The 24,699-nt window shown below is 44.7% G+C and overlaps 1 protein-coding gene across 2 annotated transcripts in view; it reads left to right on the top strand.

Moving 5' to 3' along the window:
- Positions 1-24,699, top strand: part of LOC147017829 (glypican-6-like) — a 58,195-nt gene that overhangs the window by 27,698 nt on the left and 5,798 nt on the right. For both annotated transcript variants that reach the window (XM_085896850.1, XM_085896848.1), the window contains exons 2-8: positions 6,036-6,194; positions 6,752-7,143; positions 16,316-16,481; positions 17,743-17,873; positions 18,079-18,222; positions 18,428-18,564; positions 19,190-19,353. In XM_085896850.1, the coding sequence (XP_085752976.1) occupies positions 6,036-6,194; positions 6,752-7,143; positions 16,316-16,481; positions 17,743-17,873; positions 18,079-18,222; positions 18,428-18,564; positions 19,190-19,353 (1,293 nt within the window). The remainder of the gene's footprint in view (positions 1-6,035; positions 6,195-6,751; positions 7,144-16,315; positions 16,482-17,742; positions 17,874-18,078; positions 18,223-18,427; positions 18,565-19,189; positions 19,354-24,699) is intronic.

The raw sequence follows: 24,699 nt of genomic DNA, 5'->3' as shown, positions 1-24,699 counted from the left end.
TTATTGCTATCCCCCCCATCCCTTGCTCCCCAATCCCCCACACCACCCCCCAGCATTCCCTTCCTTTTCTCTTTTCTCAATTTAGTTCTCCCTTCCCCCATGCTTATACATAATAAATAGATTTCACCTTATGGCATTCATGTCAGATGAAACTACAAACTACATATTGTTGTATTGCACTTGCTGTTCCATCTGCTTTCACTTTGAAAGGGCATTCTTTCACGCTGTGTCTTGTGAAGGTTTTGAATTCCTTAGAAGGTTCAATGTGGAGGAAATGGCTTTGTCCCATTAGGAACTTTCCTACCTGTATCTTTAGGACATGATCTCATGAAGAGCATCGAATGGCAAATTGTATTGAATATTTGTGTACTCGATTCATTTTTGTAAACGATCATCAAAGCCTTGACGGGAGTTTTAACATGCATCACGTGCAGTACAAGGACCTAATGAGACAGACACTTGTATACTTTCACATGCATTCCAGGGACACAAGACAATAGACACATCACTATATTTGGGGTCGGTACTTGGGATCCCAGCATCATGAATGATAGGTACTCAGATGGGAATGCCAAACACGCCAATCCAAATCGGCTTTATTCACCTGATTATAATTTGAGTGCTGACGCTTGAATGAGCGAGAGAGGCCACTGTGAAGGAAGGTAGAGTAAAGGCACAGATTTAGATTCTGGATTTGTTCCTGGCTGGTTCATATATACTCGTACAAATCTAGATGACTATCGCACTTGCCTCTTTCGGGTAGTGGTCCGTGGTGATGCCCAATGGAAATCTCCCCCAATTTGTGTGCTAATGATTGCTCCACAGGCTTTTGCAAATCTGCCTGTTGCCGTGACACCACCCTGCTCTCCCACCATCCTAACCCCTCACACCACCCCCATGCTGACCCTTATATCCAAGCTTCTGTTCCTTGTTCCCTCACTCCTAATCCAAAACCCATTTCTGTCCCCCAAGCTGTCTCGAGCCACTTTGTCCCACTGACTAGATTTGAGCTTTCATTGCGGATCATTGCTGGTTTTCTTTTAAAGGACATTTTAAAGGAGATTTCATTTTGGCATAGTTTTGCTTAATATGCTTAACTTTCCCTCTCCAATATTGAGATTAGAGCTTGGTGGAACAATCATGTATGTTTTCCATTGTCTCTAATGCCTCCTTGCTCCCCTTCTTTTCAATGTGGATACATTCTCCCCCTCTCTCTTTCTCTCTCTCCAGCTCTTTCTCTCTCTCCAGCTCTTTCTCCCTCTCCAGCTCTTTCTCCCTCTCCAGTTCTTTCTCCCTCTCCAGCTCTTTCCTTCTCCCTCTCCAGCTCTTTCCCTCTCCCTCTCCAGCTCTTTCTTTCTCCCTCTCCAGCTCTTTCCTTCTCCCTCTCCAGCTCTTTCCTTCTCCCTCTCCAGCTCTTTCCTTCTCCCTCTCCAGCTCTTTCCTTCTCCCTCTCCAGCTCTTTCCTTCTCCCTCTCCAGCTCTTTCCTTCTCCCTCTCCAGCTCTTTCCTTCTCCCTCTCCAGCTCTTTCCTTCTCCCTCTCCAGCTCTTTCCTTCTCCCTCTCCAGCTCTTTCCTTCTCCCTCTCCAGCTCTTTCCTTCTCCCTCTCCAGCTCTTTCCTTCTCCCTCTCCAGCTCTTTCCTTCTCCCTCTCCAGCTCTTTCCTTCTCCCTCTCCAGCTCTTTCCTTCTCCCTCTCCAGCTCTTTCCTTCTCCCTCTCCAGCTCTTTCCTTCTCCCTCTCCAGCTCTTTCCTTCTCCCTCTCCAGCTCTTTCCTTCTCCCTCTCCAGCTCTTTCCTTCTCCCTCTCCAGCTCTTTCCTTCTCCCTCTCCAGCTCTTTCCTTCTCCCTCTCCAGCTCTTTCCTTCTCCCTCTCCAGCTCTTTCCTTCTCCCTCTCCAGCTCTTTCCTTCTCCCTCTCCAGCTCTTTCCTTCTCCCTCTCCAGCTCTTTCCTTCTCCCTCTCCAGCTCTTTCCTTCTCCCTCTCCAGCTCTTTCCTTCTCCCTCTCCAGCTCTTTCCTTCTCCCTCTCCAGCTCTTTCCTTCTCCCTCTCCAGCTCTTTCCTTCTCCCTCTCCAGCTCTTTCCTTCTCCCTCTCCAGCTCTTTCCTTCTCCCTCTCCAGCTCTTTCCTTCTCCCTCTCCAGCTCTTTCCTTCTCCCTCTCCAGCTCTTTCCTTCTCCCTCTCCAGCTCTTTCCTTCTCCCTCTCCAGCTCTTTCCTTCTCCCTCTCCAGCTCTTTCCTTCTCCCTCTCCAGCTCTTTCCTTCTCCCTCTCCAGCTCTTTCCTTCTCCCTCTCCAGCTCTTTCCTTCTCCCTCTCCAGCTCTTTCCTTCTCCCTCTCCAGCTCTTTCCTTCTCCCTCTCCAGCTCTTTCCTTCTCCCTCTCCAGCTCTTTCCTTCTCCCTCTCCAGCTCTTTCCTTCTCCCTCTCCAGCTCTTTCCCTCTCCCTCTCCAGCTCTTTCCCTCTCCCTCTCCTCTCCTCTCCTCTCTCCCTCCCCTCACGCAGTACACCATGTACTTTTGCTTTCATTGAAAAAATATTTTTCCCCTCTGTGTGAGCAGCAAAATTATTCATATGAATTCCAGTGGTTCCTTTACTGGAATTCCCAGTGGAAAAAGCTCAAAAGCTTGTCACTAGCTTTCCAGATGAAATCCACATGGATTTAAAATAAAGTTAAACCAATTCTATTGAACAAACTCCATGTTAAAGCACAGCGCTTAGCAGTGATAAGTTAGCTACATCCATGACAGATTCTTCATGAGTGTCGTCATTTTGGCCTGTAACCCAGACAAGTTCTCTTTTCTCATATCCAACCTCAACTATCCCCTACGACCCTACCCCATTAGTCTCCCTCTCAACCTTCCCCCAGACCTGGCCTCCCATCTCCAAAACTGTGATGGTCTGTCACATGGTGGTTTTCACCTTTTGTGGTAAATCGAAAAGCAAACCAGTCTTTGATGGCAGGAGCCAACACCTGACCGCAGTTCAAATGCACTTGTATCTGCAACCATGCACACACAGGCATTCATTCGCACACAGATTGCTTTTGCCTGTAATCTCCTCATTAACACAGCTGCTTGCATTCCAGAGAGAGAAACACAGAGACATGGAGACATTCACAGAGAGATCTATAGAATTCATTCGTTCTGTGATGCTTAAAGCTTGTGGTTGTGGAGGAGCTTGTACGTGCATTATATGGTGGACAGTTTAACTTGGCATCATAACCTAGCTGGATGCCAATTAAGCATTCAAAGCCTTACCTCTTCAGCCTTCATGCTATGGTCCAAACTTCTAGAGGTTAGACAAGTACTTCAGTGGCTCTGAGTAAATTTGTCGCAAGCAAACGCAGCAAATAGCTTAATCCTGTGGGAGTACAGATGCCATATTGCATTTTCCAATACACTTCATCAATGGTAAGGTGCATCTTTTCAAGACACTGGTGGAATTAATCTTTACAAGAGTATTGAGAACTTTAGAGGCTGATTTCATGGACCTATCCCTGAAAGATCAACCCCCTCCTCACTCCCCCCTTCCCCTTCTTTCCCCCACCAATGCCATTGGTATTTTGTGAAAACAATCAGTCCTGACAGAGAGAAGAGGAAAGTGCTTTATGATACTATGGAATGATGATTCAAAGTGAAAAAGCAAAACATAAACCAGAATGAATCATGACTTCGTCTGGAAATCGCAAATTTCAAACCTTCTGCACAAACTACGTTTGCCAAAATTTCTGACTGTACCATGAGAAAAGGGTTCAATTCTGAGTTGCTAACCTTTGTAACTTCAAACGTTGTTGCTCGTACAAACTTCTTTTTTTTCATGGGAGTGATTTCTGGAGCTTTTCTTTTTCTTTTTCAAAATATAATAGTGGCTTACACCAAATGCTGAGCAGCATCCTTGGAGGGAGATCAGTTGTCCCACTCAGGCAATGAAGTTTGCTCGCACTATGTATTGACACGCGAGCATATATTTTGGGATTCCTGTTTTACGATTATATATATATATATATATATATATATATATATATATATATATATATATATATATATATATATATATATATATATTTTCTGTTTTCCACTTTTGATTTGCTTAGTGATTTCCGAAATGTGGTGTTTTTGCCATGAAGGACCAAAAGGAGCAGGAGGTGTTGGGTGGGACCATGGAAAAGCCAAAAAGCTTGCTGAATCTTGGCTGGCTGTGTATGGATGTGGTGTAGTGTTTTGTTCAACATATGCTATGCATTACCATTCCAAACAAACAGAAAGCGGCTATTTTTTTATGACGTTGCAAATTATGTCAACTCGTTCACAGTCGTCACCATGGTGGAGAAGGTGGGAGAGATGAGGGTGTTGTATTGGTGAGGTGCAGGTGAGGGGTGTTCGTTCCTGGTGTTGTTCTCTGTGATTGGGGTCAGGGATGCTTCTGCTAATTTCGGAACCTCGTGCTGGGCTAGCCTGGCGTGGGACTGGGTGTGGTGGCATATGTGGGGGATGATCTTCTGTAGGAGCAGCTGTTAAGCAGCTGATGGAACTTACTGTGGAGAGCCACATTGTGTTAAGTGTGGGTGGGAGAAGAGTTCTGTTTATGATTGGTGGTTGGAAGTGCAGATAAATCTAATTTATAGTGATGCTAAATCGTGAGCCGTGTGGAATTGTGAATTTGATTGCCGGCAGTTGGTCTGTTGCGCGAAGAATAATATTTTTGGTGCGGAGGGTTTGAGAAGAAAATCGTGGGTTTTCTTTACATTCCCAATCATTTCGCATTCCACTGACCTTGTTTTGTGTTTTGCATCAAGTGAACGCATCGTAAGCATGTTTTTTTTTCCTATCCCAGAGCTCAACCACAGTGACGACGCTGGGCTGGTGCTTTTCCAAGCCCTCTTCCCAATCTGCCTCCCCCTCAATAATGGCTTTAAGCTGCCCAGTACCGGGTCTGCTCTTCCCTTCCTTTTCCTTCCCACCGCAAATTGCTTTCCCGGCATCTTTTTCATATTTTTGAGGGGCACGGGCGAGCGAGGGATTTGTGACATTTTTTGAGGTTAAAAATGTAGAATGTTACCCTTGGTATGAATGGCCCACAGCGCTATAGTCGTTATTAATTCTGTAGCATTTCAGGCCTGGCATTCATATTATTGAGTAGCTTTTGAGGCCTCGCCTTCAGTTGTTGACAAAAGTGATCCTTTTGCAGCCCAGCACACACAACTTGACTCGCCTTTTTGACGTTCGATCTCAACATCCTTTATGACATCATAATGTTAAACTGCAAGTGCTGTTTGTTGAACTGAAAACCAAACACAACACTTTGGCGTTAGCAAATAAGTTTTTCTGCATGAGATGGCAGTTTATCTTTCTGTCTGAGTAGGTACATAGTGGTGGATTTATTTGTGTAAATGTGGAGCAAAGGACACGAATTTTGTGTCTGTTTACCTCAAATGAATTTGTCCATGACTTTCGGGCAGATTTGGAGCCACGCCCTCAGCCATTGATGCTGTGCTGCATACGAAAGGAGATTCTTATTATTATTCTTAAAGTGGAAAGTACAGGAGGACTCGTCGGTCATTCATAATGATGTCCTGTAGTAAGGGAAGGCCATACGAGTCGTCTCTGAGTATGCTGGCATCACATGTAGACCAGGCCAACCAGACCGGGTTGGGTAGGCAGATTGTGCCACCCTGTAAGTCGTTTATGAGTTCGCTGGGTTTTTACCAACAGTCCAATGGTGATGTCTTGAGGCTGGCTTGACTTCATGCAGATTAGAATCCAAATACTGTTGGCCTGCAGCTGAATTTGAACCCACAACTTCCAGTCCAGTTTCCTGACCACTCACCAGTTGGTCACCACTGTATCTCAGGTTCTCAACTTGCCGAAGCATTTCTGATGATTTGCACACCAGATATTTTCTGCAAATGATCATTCACAGTTAGTTATCAATGATTCATCAGAGTTGTTTTGTAAAACTTACTGCTGTTTTCAGAAATTTTGAAATTATCTTGGTATCGTACTGAAATGTTTCCCCCTGGTGGGGTTCAATGTCACTGCAGGAAAGGTGCTATCTGTGTGCATAGCAAAGCACTCCTGCTGCACGCTCGCCGTAGAGGAGAACCTTGGACGTCAGGCCAGTCTCGAGTTTGAAGAGCTCCTTGCACAGCATGGACATGTCATGCACACCACCCTAGCCAACCTTTACACCAAATTTCAAGGTGATGCCCCCTGACCCCCCTTCCCCCCCCCCTCCCCAACCATCTCATTCCATTGTTCTAATCCAGCTCGTGATTTGTAGATCATAAATTGCTTTGTGGACTGTAAATATAACATGTGACCTTTATTTGCTGAATGAGCTTTGCGTGAAGAAGCATTTGTTTGAAATTGGCCTGAAATGAGATTTGCTTCAGCAGATATGTGTTGGTGCTGTGCTTACCATGGGATCACTCAGAGCCGAGTATTCCCGTGGAAATGTTAGCTACAACTGTTTCCATGTTCCCATGCAAGTGCAGATTCCACATGTCCTTCAGAGGTTCCATTAAATTCTGTCACTCTGCATTCACTCACACATGGTCGTATAACTTGTGAAATATAATGGCTACCTGCCATCGAGGTTGAATACCTTGGTCTATACCCAGTAAGAACCCTCGGAGTATGTCATCTTTGAATCCTCAGCACATCAGCAAATTGACATAAACATAACTGCATTACTTTGATTGTTCTCATCTGGCCCTAAACCCTCCCTTGTTTTTTGTTGTTTTTTCTCATTGCACAGAGTTTTTCCGTGAGTTGCAAAGCAATGCGGAGCACTCCCTTAGCTCTATGTTCCATCGAACATACGGTGCTTTGTACGTGACGAACGCGGAGCTTTTCGCCAGCCTTTTCTCTGATCTCCGGAGCTACTATGAATCCGGTGCACCACCGGCGGAGCTCTCACTCGCCGACTTTTGGCAGCAGCTGCTGGAGAGGATGTTTCGGCTCTTGAACCCACATTACAAGTTCAATGACGCCTACATGGAGTGCGTGGCTAAAAATGCCGAGAGGCTGCGCCCGTTCGGAGAAGTTCCACGCAGACTTCGTTCCCAGCTGGGTCCCACCATGGTTGTTGCACGTGCTTTTGTGCAGGGACTGGCCCTTGGGCGACAAGTTGCCACACATGCTCTACAGGTGATTTAGAAGGGAGAAGCATTTGTAGTAGTATGATTAGAAATTAGTATGAAGAAATGAAGAGGGGCGAGGGGAGAGATGCGAGGGGGGAATAGTCTTGAGCAGTTTTCACGTTGTCATGCAAATTCAGTAATATTCACAAATGATGCCTGTTATGCCCTCCTCTGAAAGGAGAACATGCAAACTGCCAATATAGTCGGGAATTTAAGGAATTTTTTTTAATGGTTTGTGTTTTGCTTAATATTTGTACTCGTTACTCTGATTCCTCGAAAAATGAGGAGGGTAGAGGTGGGGACCAAAAGTGACGTAAAAGTGGTGGGGTTAACGATACACAGCACTGTATATACTGATATTTATACAGTCAACCCTCGGTGTCCGTCCGCGTGTTTGCCGTCCACGATTTAGTGTATCGACGCTTACCTTTTAGACGCCTTTTCTCTCCGTCCACGCCGATACTCCTGCAGAAAAAATGATCTCATCCCACCTCAAACTCCTTAGGTTTTCATCAGTTTTTTAAAACACTTTCAATGTTTGGATAACAATATTTTCCTTCATTTAACATGACGTGTTAAATTATCGCCGGAAAATATATCAATTCGAAAATTTACATTCTGCGTCTTCGAGCATCTGCCGCACTGCCGCATCATTGTCTTCTGTCTGCTTGGTAGTTAGTGAGATGCGGTATTTTATTGTGATAAAACTTTGTACACTGTTTATTTAACCATGGATCCAAAACGTCCATTATTAAGTGGTACAGCTGCTGAAGAGCAGAATAAAAAAGTACAACGCCAGGGAGTCCACTATTCGTTACATTCGTCAATGTAACGATAAAATTAGGGCTGGTGTGAGTTGTGGTGGAAATATTGCCTCGAAAGTAGCATCATTAAGTCGCAGAGATCCATACATTGAAAAGATGGAAAAACTGTTGAATGTATGGTTGGAAGGTGAACATACGCAATCGACATAAGGCCCTCACAATTTATAATGACTTGAAATGAGAAGCAGGGGGTGATAGAGGTGATTAAGAAGAAGCTCAAGACACCAGTGGATTTACAGCAAGCAGTGGATGGTTTGAACGTTATTATTTTTTTTTTAAACGTTTAATCTGCATAATCTGATGATTATGGGTGAGTCGGCATCAGCTGATCATGGAGCAGCAGCTGCATTTCCTGGTGAATTAAAGGCACTTGTAGGAGAGAAGGACTACCTGCCGCAGCAGGTTTTCAGAGCTGATGAGACTGGGCTCTTCTGGAAGAAGATGCCCAAAAGGACTTTTTTTCTCAAAAGATGAACAAATGGCTTCAAGGCTGCGAAAGACAGGTTAACCCTTCTATTGTGTGGTTACAATACAAGTGCAAACCAATGCTTGTTTACAAGTCCGAAAATCCCCGTACATTGAAAGGGAAAAATAAATCTTGTCTGCCTGTGGTTTGGAGATCTAACAAAAGGGCCTTGGGTGACAGCCAAACTGTTTGAAGATTGGTTTGAAAACTGTTTTGTGCACGAAGTCAGGGTTTGGTAAGGAAGGGCGAATGCGGGTAAAGATTCTGGCTGAGGATGTCGGACAGCATGAGATGGTGGTGCAATACCTGCTTGAAGTCCATGAGAGAATAATGGGATGGAACAGCCTCTGGAAGGCAGTTCCACAGTTGGGTTGTAGTCAGCCCATGAGAAGTCATAATTTACGGCAGGGATGCCCACCTTTTGAGCTTGGAGGGGGGCCATTTTCAAATCTCAGCAGTGAGTTGTGGACCACAACGGTTAAATCAAATTATAAAAAGTCTCCCACAATTAAATTCCTCAGAAACATTGGTAGTACTGCTCTTTGTTGTTGTTGTTGTTATTATTATTATTATCAGTCTTTATTTTATTTTACATATTACTGCACCAGTGTTTCCTGTGGCAAAAATCATACGTGTTTTTAAATTTGCTACAAGAAAACCTTCTTTTTATTCCTATTTAACTTTACTTACAGCATTTTTAGTGGCCAATAAGTCCAATTTGTACAGATGGTCAAAGAGACATTCAGGGAACACGGATCATTAGCTACTGTAAAATGAACAAAGTCTGACACATCTGTCAATGGGAGACATGATAATGATCCTGAGATCAATAGAGTTTGTTCACATGTGGCTGCAGCTGAGTCAATGAGAGGTGCAACACATCTTGTAAGTGAGGGTCGCTGATGTTTCTTTGCAGCCTCATTGTTTAAGCTCATCACGCTGAAAGTATGTTCGCAGACATAGGGGCTTTCGAAGAGGGAGCGCATCCTCTGAGCATGCTTCCTCATCCCTGGGTACATTTCTGCTTGGACATACTGTTTGTAGAACTCATGGAGGGGAACTGCGCCGTGTCTCTCTTTCAACACCTGAGTCGCACTGAAATTCAATAAGCCGCATCTGCAACTCTTCAGGTGCAGTGTCCACATAACATAAAGTAAAAGGGGTATGCAAACAGAGTTCATTTTCACTTGCCATGAAACTCTTCAAAATGAGAGCTGAACTCTTGTCGTAGATCTGTGATTAATTCGCCATACTCAGCTGCTTTGTTCATGGCAGTGCTCCGTGTGCGAATCACTTATTTTAAGCTGGGGAAGTGCTCAAGGCTTCCAGCTGTTATGTGGCATTTTAATAGCTGACGTTTCAGCCGAAATGCCTTGATGCTTTCATACAGCTGGTTGATGAGTTGCCATTTTGCTTACAGTGGCAAATTCAGATTGTTGAGATGAGTCGTAATGGCGACAAAAAAGTGAGGCGAGAAAGCCATTTCTCATTTGAAAAAAGTTACTTGTCACATTCTTTGCTTGCTCAGAAATATTTTTTCTCCTCTTGGTGATAACGTTTGAGGAATCCCTTGACTCGGGCCAACGAACCTCCAGGTGGGAGATCCCATATTCTGCCTCCATTTCTTCCAACATTTGATCTGAACTGTCAAATTCTTTTGAACCAGCCAAATTTACCCTGTTAATCATGTCTTGTATCACCTCTCTAAAACTGATGGATTTTTCACATAGCTGTTCCTGATGCAAAATGCAGTGGTATTTTACAACTTTCCCACCACTTTACTCCACTTATGACAAACTCTTCTCGCCAGCCCGATTCTGCAGCCAACCATTGCCCCATTGGTTGTAATTCCTGCCATTTTATCCGAAGGTAGCCCACACTGATTTAACACCGAAGTTAAATATTCGAACTACAACAGCACTCGGTGGAGCGCATTTCCTCCGCAAGGTTGAACAGTTTGTTTTGTATCCCACTGATAGGCCAGATCTGGATCTGAACCTGAACCAAAATCTAATCGACTTGTTCTTGTCATCTAACCAACTAATCCACTTAGTTTTGTCATATCATTAAATAAATATATATATATATATATATATATATATATATATATATATTGTTGCAGATTCGCGCGCCCGCCGGCGTGCTGATGGCCACGTAACTCGAATCGCGGCACGTCGCCCACCGGACGGACAATCCAGTCGTGACCCTCTCGGACTAACGCCGGGAACCAGTCACGGGTGGACCTTTCGGTCTCACCGCGATCGAGCCAATCAGCCCCCGCGTGGGATAGGGTTGCTCGCCAAATTCGACCTACCTAAGTACCCACGCGGAGGGTAGACCGGGCGATCGCACCTCGCCGCAGGTCGATTTCGGACACGGGCCACTTAAGCGACCCGTTCCGTACTATCGGGATAACCGAGCGGTGTTATCGTCGACCTCGACGGTTTGATTAATTATCGGGCGTATTCAGCCCACTACCAACCCTTTACGTGAAGCAAGATGGGGATTCAATAGAGGAAAAGACGAAGCGAAGCGGGAGAACAGTTCAACAATAAAGCACATTTATTCGCGGCACACGGGAAGCACACAAATACAATTCCACCAAAAGCACACAAAAAAAAGAAAACACAATTCCATTTACACAAAAAGCAAATGTAAAAGCGAAAACAATGCAGAGCTAATACCGACTACCGAGCACACGGCAACACTTATACAATTCTACCTCACAGACGGCGCCGACAACACATACCCAAAACCAAGGAAAAGAATACCCCCAAGAATGAGGCGGGCCTGAGGCCGAGACCGGGTCGCGCCTACCCGTCTGGTGATGAGACGCGGAGCGGCGATGGCGCCTCACTCCGCGGGCCTCGCGGACCGTGTCTGGCAGGGGGTGGGAACGGGGCCCCCTTGGTCGCACTATCTCAGCGCGGGGGGGGAAACAGGAGGGGGTTGCTGATGCTCGGGGTATAGAGGATCTTTATTATCCCTGGTGTGCGTCTCCACCTCGGCCAGGTCGCGCTGCCGGCCTTCCTCGGGCGTGCAGCTCCCGGCACCGTCGCGAGCACCCCCTCGTCTGCTTTCGCCGCTGCCGCCTCTGGACTCTCCACCCTGGACTCTTCTTTGGGCTCTCCTCGTTCGACTCTCTTCAGCTTCTCCAGCTACTGCAGGCTTCGGGCTCCAGACTTCCACACCACTCTGACTGACGAACACGGTCCTTTTATCCCCCCGTAGCTTCGCCTTTGACCCCCTCCCTTTGACCTTTCACCTCGCTCCCCATTGGCCCGAGAAAAAGTGGGCGTGAAGGCTTTTTGATCCACAAATTTGCATATATCGATCGTTCTGGAGGCGGGGCCAAATCGCCCCTCGCTCACCGATTGGACGGCAAAAAGTGGGCGTGTGTCGTTTTTGATCCGTTTTTGAAGCACAAAATCCGTGATTTTGTACACGCTGTTCAACGTGCGCCCTGCACGAGTCCAACACCGGTACCCACAGCGGGGCAAGAACGGTGGCGATGCTACGGTTGCGAGGTGTGACGTGAAGGTCGTGGCGGTTGTGGTGAAGCGGTGTTGTGGTTGGTGGTTGATGTTGTGGTTGTGGTGGTAATCATGGCGGTTGGTCCAAAATAAAGATAGTAAAAGAAAAACGGCTATCCTGAAGAGTCGCAGCACGTATAAATGACATGTATTCCCACTAGACAACGGGTTTGGGCCTAACTACACATGCACTTACCGAGATACCTCACCTAAGGGACCTGAATGGTGGTTTGCGAATTTGGTAACCACAACAATATATATCGTTCTTGAACCCATCTCTCAATGGTGAAGAATCATTTGAAAATTAAAAAATTCTCGGATCCGGATCTGGAATCGGATCTTCACCAAAATAGAATAAATTATTCCTTGTCATACACCAAACCTTTCCACCAAGTTTCATCCAAATCCATGCATAACTGTTTGAGATATCGTGTTATATCTCGTTTTTAGCTCAATCGCTCAATGGTGAAGAATGATTTTTAAAATTCTCGTATCCAGATCTTCACCAAAATTGAATGAAAACGTCCTTGTCACACACCCAACCTGTCCACCAAATATCATTCAAATCCATCCATATCTTTTTTGCGATATCGTGCTCACAAACAAACAAACTAACAAACAGACAGACAGGGGTGAAAACATAACCTCCTTCTACCTTCGGTGGCGGAGGTAAGAAATCAGCCGCCTTGGTGTTTTCGTGAAGCATCTGCATGTCAGTCACTTCAACATTCTCACTGCCCCCCCCACCTCTTATGAAAATCAAAGACTATGCAGAATCTGATGTATCTGTACTGTCGGACCTCGCTATTTGCGGGGGATACGTTCTTGGATGAAGCCACGAATAGCGAATCTGCCAATAGCGGGGAAATGTTTCATTGGAAAAAGGGGGATAGGTTCCCGGTGGTTTGTGATTCATGAGAGAAAATCAAAAATCATGTGAAAAACCAGTAAAATGCAAAAATAACCACCCCCCGCCCCCCCGTGAAAGTAGAAGCGGGTCGTATTTTATGAACCACGAATACACAGGGTCTGCAAATATGCGGAGTCTGTGAATAAGCAGAATCGGTGCATAGTGGGGTCTGCCGGTACTCTCATCTACCGCGATAGAATGCGCAGAAAAAAAACTTTAGCGTTTGTACACACCTACTCAGAAATGTCCCGAAACATGTCTTCAATGTGACAATTTGTGGAGTTTTGACAATAATGCCGGAGAACAGATCCTTCTTTGCAGGGCATACATTTTTAGCAGGCATCGTCAAGCACTTTTTCATAACCTGTGGCAAACGGTTTTTCACTCCTGCCGATGTATGAGTTATGTTATGCCATGGCTCATTCAATTCATGTGACACTCACTTTCTTGAACAGTGGAGATTCAAGTACTTTTTATTGAGTACAGAGCTTTGTTTTGAGTTATTTGGCCTTTTCTTTTTGTGCATCACCTGTGCATTTGCAGTATGACGTTGCAAGTTTCGTTTCATAATGTCATCAGATGTACTCCTTCATTATCGTAACAGATTCCTGGCAGATAACACATACTGCCTTGTCTTTCACATCCGTAAAAAAGTAATTTTTGATCCATATTTCTTGAAATTGACATTTTTCTGTTCCCCACTCTCTCTCTTTCTTGCTCGCACTCCATTTCTACACCCTGCATGACCACACAGTGATCTGCACCACCGTTACTGCCACACTTCTGCCGAAGCTCACAAAATTTGTGATTTTTATTTTTAATTTTTACTGAAGTAGGGGAAGAGGATGCAGGATTATATTTGATACATTATTGTTTTTTAAAATTATCATGTATTTAAAAGCATTCCCATAATGTCATAAAAGACAAAGCTGTTTGTCATGAAAGCATTCCCATAATGTCATAAAAAAACAATGCCTCCCTTGTTGAGGGCCAAACTAAGGGGGACCACAGGCCAAATTTGGCCATGCTTTGGGTGTCCCGGGTTTAGGCAGTCAATCATGCATGGAAGGCAGGAAGGTGGCAAAATGTTTCTTATTATTAAAATGTTTATTATGAAAGAAACATGGGAAATAAAGATGAACAGGAAGATCAATAAATGCAGAGCAGATCTGGCAGTCAAGACGCAAGAACAGGGTAAGAGGGTTCATGCATACTTGTGCACAAAGGAAATAAATAACCCAATATGGTGCCGATAATACCAGATTCACATAACGAAGGGAGCAGGCAAGGACTTTAGGCAGGCATGAGCTCATCGTGGGTGCAGGATGACGTGGCACAGATGCAGGGAGAAGTGCAGCTCAGGGAGTGATGGCGATGAGGAGCGATTGTGAGCTGTCTGATCTCTCCAGCCTGTCTCTGACAGTGATCAAGTGGAGAGAGAGAGATGTTATCTCCACAGGTCCAAGTATAATCCGTGGGGAGACGGCCTTTACACCCCTGGGACCACCCTCGTGCACGGCGGGTTCATTTCATTGGCTGCCAGCTGGTGTAGGCAGCAACATATTTTTGTGCACAGTCCTCTCCAGGGCTCCATAGCTCACCGCAATGCTGTAGCCTGCAGTTCTCTGCCCAACCGGCCTCTGATGTGTAGCGCTTTCCCTTGTGCCTTTGTGCCCAAGCCCTCCACCTGGCCTTGCCTGTACAGGAGGTTTTACAAAACACTACTTTACCTTATTCAGCTCTCAGGTTTACAATTACCACTTACTCGATGCATGTCACTATACAATTTACCTCTGACATATCTAATACAAGAGTAAATCGAACCTACTCAAACACATGGTCCATACTATTGTTAACACAATCCCCCCCCCCCTTTTTTCCACATTATAGTATGTAGTACATTGTGAGTACATACAAGTCAATAGTATAACATAGTTATAGTTGTGAAGGCGTTCTTGCTACACACGTGGTACGTACCTACATAGCTGTGAGTGTGTGCAACCCCAAGGGTGGCTAAACAGCTCACATATATTATATATAAAATATAGTAAGCTGTCTTTCCTTAAGGCCTCATGACCACATTAAACAAATACATTAATGGTCATTTTGGACAATAAAACGAATAGTTGGATAGTGCAAGCAAATTGGATCAATCTCTTGTGAATGGAAAGTTCATAATACAAAGTAGACATATGTACAGCTTTATTTACTAGATGGCAAAAATACTTTAAATTGCAAGGTAGTTGGAAAGGTGGGTAGCAAATCATGTTAAGGGTATTGAGTACAAGTGTGGGAGTGCAACAGTGCGAGAATAAAGGCCATATTTGATTATTTCTCTTTTACTGCCAGAATAAACACGTGCTTTGCTGGTGATGTCATTGGCCCAGGAGGCACTCTGCGAAGCTTGAATTCTCTCTCTCTCCCAGGACCCTCTGAAAGTTCTCGGCTCCAAGTGTTTAACTTCCCCCCTCCCTTCCCGCTTCACTTTTTTCCATGCAGTTTCTAAGGCCACAGTCAGCAGGGTATTTTAGGGAGGAATCTTGCTGCTACCCCCCCCCCCCAAAGGATGCCACCCCACAAGGTTTATCCATGATCTATCCTCTAGATGCTGAACATCAAACAAGGAGGCAGAATGTACCATTTTTAATGTCTGGTGTGACTCAGCCTGGGTTGGAATTGAACCTCCGACCAGAGCAGGTGCTCTAACCATAACATGACTGAGATTGCTCCCTTTTCTTTCTTTTCCTTTCTTTATCCAATCAAATCGATCCACAGCACTTGAATTCTTTTTTTCAATCTGCAAAATCCATGCTTCTAGAAGGTGACAGAGGGTTGCACCAACGTTTCCCTCTTTCCACACCCACCTCCTCACGTCCTACTATCGATCAAGCCTTATTTTCCAATCATCTGTCCCACCTTTGTGTCTTGGCCATCTGTTCTTCCATCCTCATGTTTTGTATTCTGCCTGATGGCATGAGGCATAACCAGCATGAGGTCAGCTGCCCATCTGTCATGTCCATCTGCTTGCCATGGCGCATTTTTCCCTCGATCTCCATTCATTACTTGGGAGCTACTCTGACATCACTTCCATCAACATGTTCCATCAACTTTGTTTCTTTCCTCTACAATCTTTTTTTGTCTTGTAAAATCTTTGCTTGTCTTTCCTTTCTTCCCCTTTCCCCCTTATTTTCCCTTGTACATTTATATGATTGCCAAGTGAAATTGATCCACACTCCTTGTTAAAGAATTACTTGTTCATCAACAGTTTAACTGGCATATTCATCAAGCCATTGGAGAAATCAAAGCCCGTCATTGTCTGGTTGTCTGAGCTCTTTTTCTTGTGCATAAGCATTAAAAGTCCCACTTTTTGGGTGTTTATGCATGATCCTTGCATTAACAGTCCCTCTCTGTTCACAACCACCCCCAACCCCCACCTTCTTTGCCAGGTACCGCTGCCTGAGCTGTGCTCACATTCCCTGACCCAGATGGGATATTGCCAGCTTTGTGCTGGGCATCCCAGCCTGCATCCCTGTCCAGCTCTCTGTCTCGCAGTTTCTAGGTCCTGTCTATCTGGCCTGGCCCTGTTGGAACGTGATTGGAACAAGTATTTAGGTGAGAGGCTGCAAACAGTTTGATGCTTTCACTTTTGTATTTTGTACCCTTTGCTCCAACTGTGGTAATTATCATGAGCTGAAATGTTTGCTAATCAGCACTGATGATGAAAAAAGTGAGGCTGTTTTGTACTCGTTTTCCTTTTCTTTCCGAGAGCTCGGCCCACGGAAGAGCAAGGCCAAATTTGAAAAAAAAATTACCTTTTTGCCCGTCTCAGTTTTATTATTTTTATTATTTTGCTTTCATATTGATCTAAAGCTGACTAAGGAGAGCTTCTTTGCGATATACTGTACAATGCGTACACACATACATATATATTTATTTATTTGAGGTGGCAGGGTAACCTAGAAGTGTGTGCACTGGCGTTGGTTTGAATCTTGTCCAAGCTATAAAATATCATCCTGCTGTTTCACATGCAAGGCGAGACGTCAATGTGCGCGCTGTCCATGAGGTTGGAAGTTAAACCAGGTGCCCCGTCTGCCGTTGGCGATGTTTTTGGGCATTAAATATCCCACGCTGTCTTTCTCAAAGAGTAGGCGAGTTGTTGCTAGCACCGAGGCTAAAATTCCAACTTTGTGTGTCACCTTCAACTGAATGTCAGGCTTGCCAGCCTGTTCGTGAAAGACTCGGCCAACCCCGCCAGAAGTCGGAAATATTTAGGCTGATAAAGAGAGTGTGGTAGTAGACTTTGGTTTAAGACATTGGGGATTATCCATTGTTCAGAGAAGGCACAGCCAAACCACATTTTGTATTGAGCACAACTCCATCGACTTTGAAACAAACATGAAAGAGCAGATATAGCCTCAGGCGGCAGTTTGTTCCTGGTCCTCAAGCCAATATTTCAGCTTCAACAGGTGGTGGCCATTTTAATTCTGATTCGCAACTTTATCTCATTTTATTTTTTTATTTTTAGCACCCATGAGATATCCCTGAGCCTGCCATGCTGTTCTCATCCACACTCCTCATCTTGGTGGATGTAATAAACACAAGACCCTTGTCTGTCTTCAATTTGTTTTGTAATTCTGCTGCTTATTTTGAATTTATGTCAGTCACATGTTTAATCACATGATCAATGTAATTTGTTTGTCTTTTCAAGTAAAATTCCAACCTTATTGAGGTGGACAGGTTAAAACAGTGGCTGTGTGATAGACCTCATTCCATGGGTAACTTTTTGAATTATCCACTTATGAAATTAATTATTCGAAGGATGGGATGGGGGTGGGTGAGTTTGTTGGCTGCATTAAGTGGGTGTTCTTTGCAGATGCCATGCTGTTGGTAGTTAAAAGGTTGGAAAGTCCATTCAACATCGAGACGGTGCTGGATCCCATTGACGTGAAAATCTCGGATGCCATTATGAATATGCAGGAAAACAGCATCCACTTTTCTGACAAGGTCTCTGGTCGTTTGGGAGTGTGTGTGCTTGAGGAAATAGGTGTTGTTGGCTGTGCATGGTGGTGAACATTGGTTGTAGAAGTAATTTTCCTGATGGTCATGATTGTGATGCTAAAATGTGATGATGCTGCTGATGATGGTTGAGATGTGAATTGCTCAACGCAATGGGTTGTTGACTTTGGCCATAACAAGATCGGAACCACAGGTGTTTGCAGGCTGTGGGCGTCCCAGTCTCAATTCTGCAGGGCGTGCTGGAAGGGATTTGTCAGACCACTTAATGCACCGATTCCGTCAGTACAAGCCAGAGGAGCAACCCATAACTGCTGCTGGAACCAACCTTGATCGCTTGGTCAGCACAAAGTCGCACACATATTGTCTGTATCGTTTTTAAAACCCATCTTGTGACAGTCTGATCTTTACCACCCTCCCGGCAGTTGTGCCTTTGCTCTGCTCTTCATTCAATTTTTTTTTTCAGCAAAAGCACTCACCCTTATCTCATTTACCCCCACCTTTTTTCCAAATGTCCACCCTTCCAAACCTTCCTCATTCCACAGGTGCATGATGTGAAGAACAAACTGGCGTCCCTGCGGGGATGTTGGAGCAGCTTACCAAATCGCATTTGCAATGACGACAAGCTGGTGGTGCCATCCGATGCACAAAGCACCTGCTGGGATGGACATGAAGAGTCTAGGTGTGCAGTTTGTAGCCCTTTGGATGTGACTCTCAGGTCCTGAAACAAGAAGTGTCAAGGAGAGTGCGGTACTGGTTTTATAAGTGCCATCGTAGGACCGTGACATTGTCCATATGCTCATTCTCTAACATGGATAAGTGTAACATTAGATCTGACAGCATTTGATTTCCTTATTGCTCATCATTTCAATGACGTCCCCAAAGCTTCAACGTTGTATGTTTCGCTGTTGTTTGAGGTGCAAATTGACTGATACTACAGAAGATGGCAGGAATGTTTTTACATCAGAGGAGACCCTATGAACTCATACCCAAGCAAATATGGACCGATTTAACAGTTTTGCAACTGATTGTTTTGAGAATGAAGGACAACCACCTTGGACAAATGTTGATTGCAGATTAAAGTTGGCGACACCATTGAGACATTGAATAAAATAAGCAATTGTCACAGTGGAAACTAGCTGAAGTAACCTCTTCAAATTTGAGAAAAGCATCCCTGGGGCATGTGGGCATTTTGATTGTCAAAAGGTTTTTAGTACATGTGGGATGGGACAGAAAATGGTGCAGCTCAATGTGACTAATGGGATATCATGCACGATGTAATGGGTTTTTTTTCCCTATCAAACCAGTGTGAGTCGCTCGGCAAGACAAAATGGTACGGCTGGGGATAATGTGGAGAGCGACCGTGCTATTGGAAAGGCGGCTCTTCGGCGACAGGCACAGCAGCTGCGTAGCATGACAGCACGCCTGGAAGCTGCGTACCACGGGCGAGACACTGATTTTATGGATATAGGTATGTTGTGATTGGCATGTACACCAACTTGTGATGTACGATCAACCGTTGTCCATTTCAGTGGGGTAATGAAAAAGGTTATGTGCATGTTAATGCATGCTATGTTCTCATTTATTTTTAAGCATCATCAACTTAACCTCAACGGTAATGGTGTGTGTGTGTGTGTGTGTGTGTGTGTGTGTGTGTGTGTGTGTGTGTGTGTGTGTGTGTGTGTGTGTGTGTGTGTGTGTGTGTGTGTGTGCGTGCGTGCGTGTGCGTGTGTGTGTGTGTGTGTGTGTGTGTGTGTGTGTTTGAAATATTTGATTAGAATTTGTGGACAGGGGATATAAAATACAAAATTGTGGTGAGTTGTTCTTCTTCAGCCAAACTCAGATAACATTGATCCTCAACTTCCAGTCTTCTTGATCAAGCATTGTGATGTGCAGTTCCTCCATCTCCATATCCTTCTTTGACATGCTGATGTACTTGAAAGCTGGTGTGCCCTGCTTCGGCCTTCCATGTTTAGGTGTAGTGAGTATAAGATTAGAAACGGGTTCGATTTTGCGGTGGTAGCAGTGCCCAGCAACCCCGAGTGTTCTTCTAATTTTAACCAACAGCCTTGGAAATAGAACCATGGTGCTCTTTATTTGTCCTTTGTTCAGAACAATGGACACTTAAAACTGAACGAAGAAGTATAGCATCCATCAAGTTCCTTCTCTTGAGTCACTGTGAGGGTCCATGCTTCACTTCCATAAAGCAGGACTGACTCAACTGTTGGCATGAACAGCCATTTGTTGATACACGGAGGAGTGTCGATATTGTTGTCACCCGAGTCGTCCGTCCGTCCGTCCGGCTGGCTGGGCGTCAACATTTATTTCAATGGCGGGGGATTCCCCATCTCTGATGGGTATATTTTTATCCCCCGCCGCGTGGCGGAAGGGGGATATTGTTGTCACCCGGGTCGTCCGTCCATCCGTCTGGCTGGGCATCAACATTTATTTCAATGGCGGGGGATTCCCCCATCTCTGATGGGTATATTTTTCTTCATTTACAAGTAATCACCGTGGTCACAACTCCTGCAGAATGGTTTGCTATAAAATTTGCCTTCTTTTAGCCTTTGATTCAATAACCTTTACTCACAAGGCACTAAGTCTTATGTGGATGCCATTGATTGATCTATAGTTTCAATTCCTCCATTAAGGGTTCCACAACACTTCCCGAAGCCATTGGCACTTCCTGGGGTTGCCCAATTAATTACCCACCGCTAAGCTTTCCGGGTTGCTCTGATAAGGTTAGTCAAAGCACGGCCAAAACGTGGTGACAAGTGGTGGAGATTGCAAATGGATGGTGGCCTGAAGGAGTGTGGTGGCATGGAGCAAGGAAGCATTATCGCAAGGAGATCACGTTCCTTTTCAGGACTAGTTCTAAACGCTGATTGTCATGGTTTTCCTGTACCTTGCACAATGTGGGTGGTACATTTGCAAAGCAAAGATTTCACTGCTTAATCTTGTTAAATGAGATTGTTGTCTCTTTACAGCAGTTTCTCTCCAAGCCATCACATTGCTTTCATCCCCCAACCCCCCCTCCCACCCCCCACACTGAGCCAGGAAACATCAGAATGTTTGGCAGGAAGTGTCACAGTTGGAATCTTTCTCCTGTAGCCTCATTCAGCACACTGTTGTTCTTATTGGACTTTTATTTTCTTTCATCGTTCTGTGACTAGTTACAACACACCCAGCATTCAGCGGCCTCCATTTTTATGCAGCCAAAGGTTTAATCAGTACTTTGCTATGTACAGAACCCCCCTCAAATATATGGTATTTTAAAAATTGCACATTTTCATGTATCAAGTGACGATGGGTTAACAGACATTCAGTGTTCTTCCTTGTTGGTCTAAAGTGTGGTATTGCTGGCATAGTGGGCTAAATTTCACCTTTATTGTGAATTTGTTAAAACACTTGATGGTGCTCCGTATCTTCACTTAACTTGACCAGCCTATTTATTCCACTGCAACACGAAGGCCTCCCTGAACATTCTACAGTCTGTTCTATTCAATGCAATTTTTGAGGCCATTGCATTCTGGGAAATTGTTCAATTTCATCTCTCCATCTGAACTTTGGTCTTCCTCTGATTTTTCCAGGGCCTTCTCTAGGTTGCCAATCGTATTTTCCACCGGGTGATCATTCCGCTTGCTACGTGTCCGGCCCAGTTCCATTTTGGTTTTTGATCGTGACCAAAATGTCAAGGAATTTCGTTTTTTGTCTGAGCCATTCGTTTCTCTTCTTGTCCCTTTTGGTTACACCAAGACGCCATCTCTCCACTGCTCTTTCCAAGGAGTATCCTGGAACGGCCTACATGCCCCGATTCTTGAATAAGAATTCTCCAGGCAGTTTAACCAACACTTGCAGAGTTTCAAATCACCTTTTCCTTAATTAAAAACACTGTACTACAAATGCGTCGTTAAAAACCGTGCCTTTTTGATACATGCACGCATCCCACTAGACAGGGCAACGCCACTCTTGCCCGCTTGCAGCGGAGATGATGCGACACACGGGTGGAGCATAAATATGCATCGGGCCAAACATTAATATGCATGAGGCAAAACAGAGGCAGAGCATAAATATACGTATTACATTCAAACTTCGTTACATTACACCCCTCACCTGGTTAGCTCACCTGGAACGTAGCTCCGGGGAGCTTATGGGATGGTGCGTCGTCTGTTCATCCATCTGTCCACAAGCACTTGCAACTTATTTGATGAAACTTGACCACAGCCTTCATCACCGTGTATGTCCCAAAGTTTGTTCACGGCATGAAAAGAAATTGGCCCCTTCGATTGTCTAAGGCGGAGGGTTGCCCCCCAAATAGGTATTTGCTTTAAACTTGGCCACAACCTTTATCACCCATGATGTACCAAAGTTTGTTCACAGCATTGAAAGAAAAAATCCAGAGGTATTTTCTTCACTGCTACATATTTTGTGGGTCATCCACACCTACCAGTGGTTCCCTGGTTTTCTTATGCAGCTGCTACCAGGTGTGCCCAGGGGTATTAGACAGCTTAGGGTGCAATTTTTTTAATGCCATGAAGAAACTTTGGTACATACACAGTGATGAACGTTGTGGTAAAGTTTCATCTAATTGTTTGTGTAGTTTCAGAGAATAAGTTGCAAGTATTTGTGGACGGACGACGCGGCACCCCATAAGCTCTCCGGAACTACGTTCCAGGTAAGCTACAAATCAGGGTCTAAGGGGTCTTACAGGGGGTTGCCCCCCAAAAGAGGTATTTGCTTTCTTCACAGAAACTCTACACACACTTCCGATGAAACTTGACCACCACCTTCATCACCCGTGATAAACCAAAGTTTGTTCACGAGAAAAAAGTCAGGGTCTTAGAATGTTTACAGGGAGGTGGAGGGTTGCTTTCCAAAATAGGTATTTCCAATAACATTGGTTCATTGGTACATTTTGCTGACTCTGTCCCACGTTGACTTCTTCCTCAGTGTCATTATTCTAACAGGTGAGCACCCAGGGGTATTGCCCCTATGTTTGTTTTTTTTAATATAAACCACTGCAGCAATTGATTGAGCAAAGAGAATTACGTGAACACGAGAACCAGGGTAGCCACATCGGCTCAAAACATTATCAAATTGTTATTTAACATTATAAAAAAATGTTGAACCTTTGTCAAAAATGAAACAAAATGACCACATAGTACATCATATACAGTCACAAAATTCATGGACCAGACTATGGCTAATGGATAGGGTCAAAGTGAAAAATAACATGAGACTATGAAATTCACAATCCATAGAAACAATGAAGGAATTCACTCTTCTCCCGATGATATAAGCAGTACGGCCTCAGTTACAGGTCGCAGGTAGATATAGGGCTTGCCGTCTTTCATGGTGTGGATTCGTACTTTACTTTTAGAACCCAACCGTCTGCACTGGGCAATGTCTCAAGCACACGTCCATAGGACCAGTCGTCGTTCCTGTGTGCATCCGCCTTCAGCAGAACTATCTCCGACACAAAGGTTGCATATCTAGACTTGCCACCACGTACGAGGCTACAGGGTTGTAAGATATTCTTTGTGCCACCGTGACCAGAAAGTATTCGCCAAATGCTGTACACGTCACCACTGATAGCCGAAGATGTCTGTAGGACGACGAAAATTGCCTGATGGTGCATGAAGAGGCGTTGTCTTCATGGTAAGTAGTGCGGCTGATGTTAAGATTTCTGGCATGTCTGGATCTGTAGACACTGGTACAAATGTACGAGCATTGACAACAGCGCATATCTCTGCCAGGAAGGTATAATCAGGAGTTTGTAGATTAGAGAAACTTTTGTCTTCAAGAGAATCACATCGAGGATTCCACGACAGACACCGATCATTCTTTCCCACACTCCACTCATACGCGACGCGTGGCAGTGGGGGGTTTGAACTTCCACTTTGAGAAATGTATGAAACGTGTTCCTGGTGAATATTCATGCTTGGTTGTTAATATGGCTATGAAACTAAACAGGATCATTCACCAACTCTCCAGCAGTCAAAGTGGGTTTAATGGGAAGTTTGGAATCCCAGAGAAATCTTGGCCCAGACAGCCAAAATGACTCCATCAGGTCATATGCTTTTACAGAGCGAGTGGCCAGGTCTGCCGGGTTAATGTCAGTTGTGATGTAGTTCCATTGAGAAAGTGATGGATCCTTTGAACACAGTTGGCCACAAACACAAAGAACCGCCGAGATTCGTTGTTGACATATCTGAGCACCACACGATTGTCCGTGTAGAAAGTGACGGAGTTGAGTTCTACGTCAAGCTCATCATTGATAATGTCAACCAATTTGACAGCCAGAACACCAGCACAGAGTTCTAAATGTGGAATATTGTTGTTTGTAGCGGTGACAGCCTCACTTTTCCCTGCAACAAAACTTACAATGACTTTACCGTTGCTGTTGACAAGCCGAAAATAACTGCAAACATCAATTGCCTCAGTTGATGTGTCTGAGAAAACATGTAGCTCACGGAATGAGTTTTCAGACATTGGATTAGGACAATAAGTGCGTGGAACGCTCATGGTGGTGGTGCAGTGAGAGAGGCACACCCGTTGTCCCATTGTTTCTTGAAATGTTCAGGGAGTGGTTCATCCCATCCAAGTATTCTGGAACGGTCTGTGTCCCGATTCCTGAATAAGAATGCTTGAGGCAGTTTAACCAACACTTGCAGTTTTCAAATCACCTTTTCTTTAATTTAAAATACCACAAATGCGTCAGTAAAAACCATGCCTTTTCCACAAAACCACACGTCCCGCCAGACCGGTGATGAGTCCACTCACCCTCTGCAGCAGAGATGACTGAACACATGGGCAG

This window comes from Eptatretus burgeri, chromosome 10, assembly GCF_056783735.1.
Source record: "Eptatretus burgeri isolate ZD-2024b chromosome 10, Ebu_testis_v1, whole genome shotgun sequence".
Classification (NCBI taxonomy): Eukaryota; Metazoa; Chordata; class Myxini; order Myxiniformes; family Myxinidae; genus Eptatretus; species Eptatretus burgeri.
This window is presented reverse-complemented; position numbering and strand designations above follow the sequence as displayed.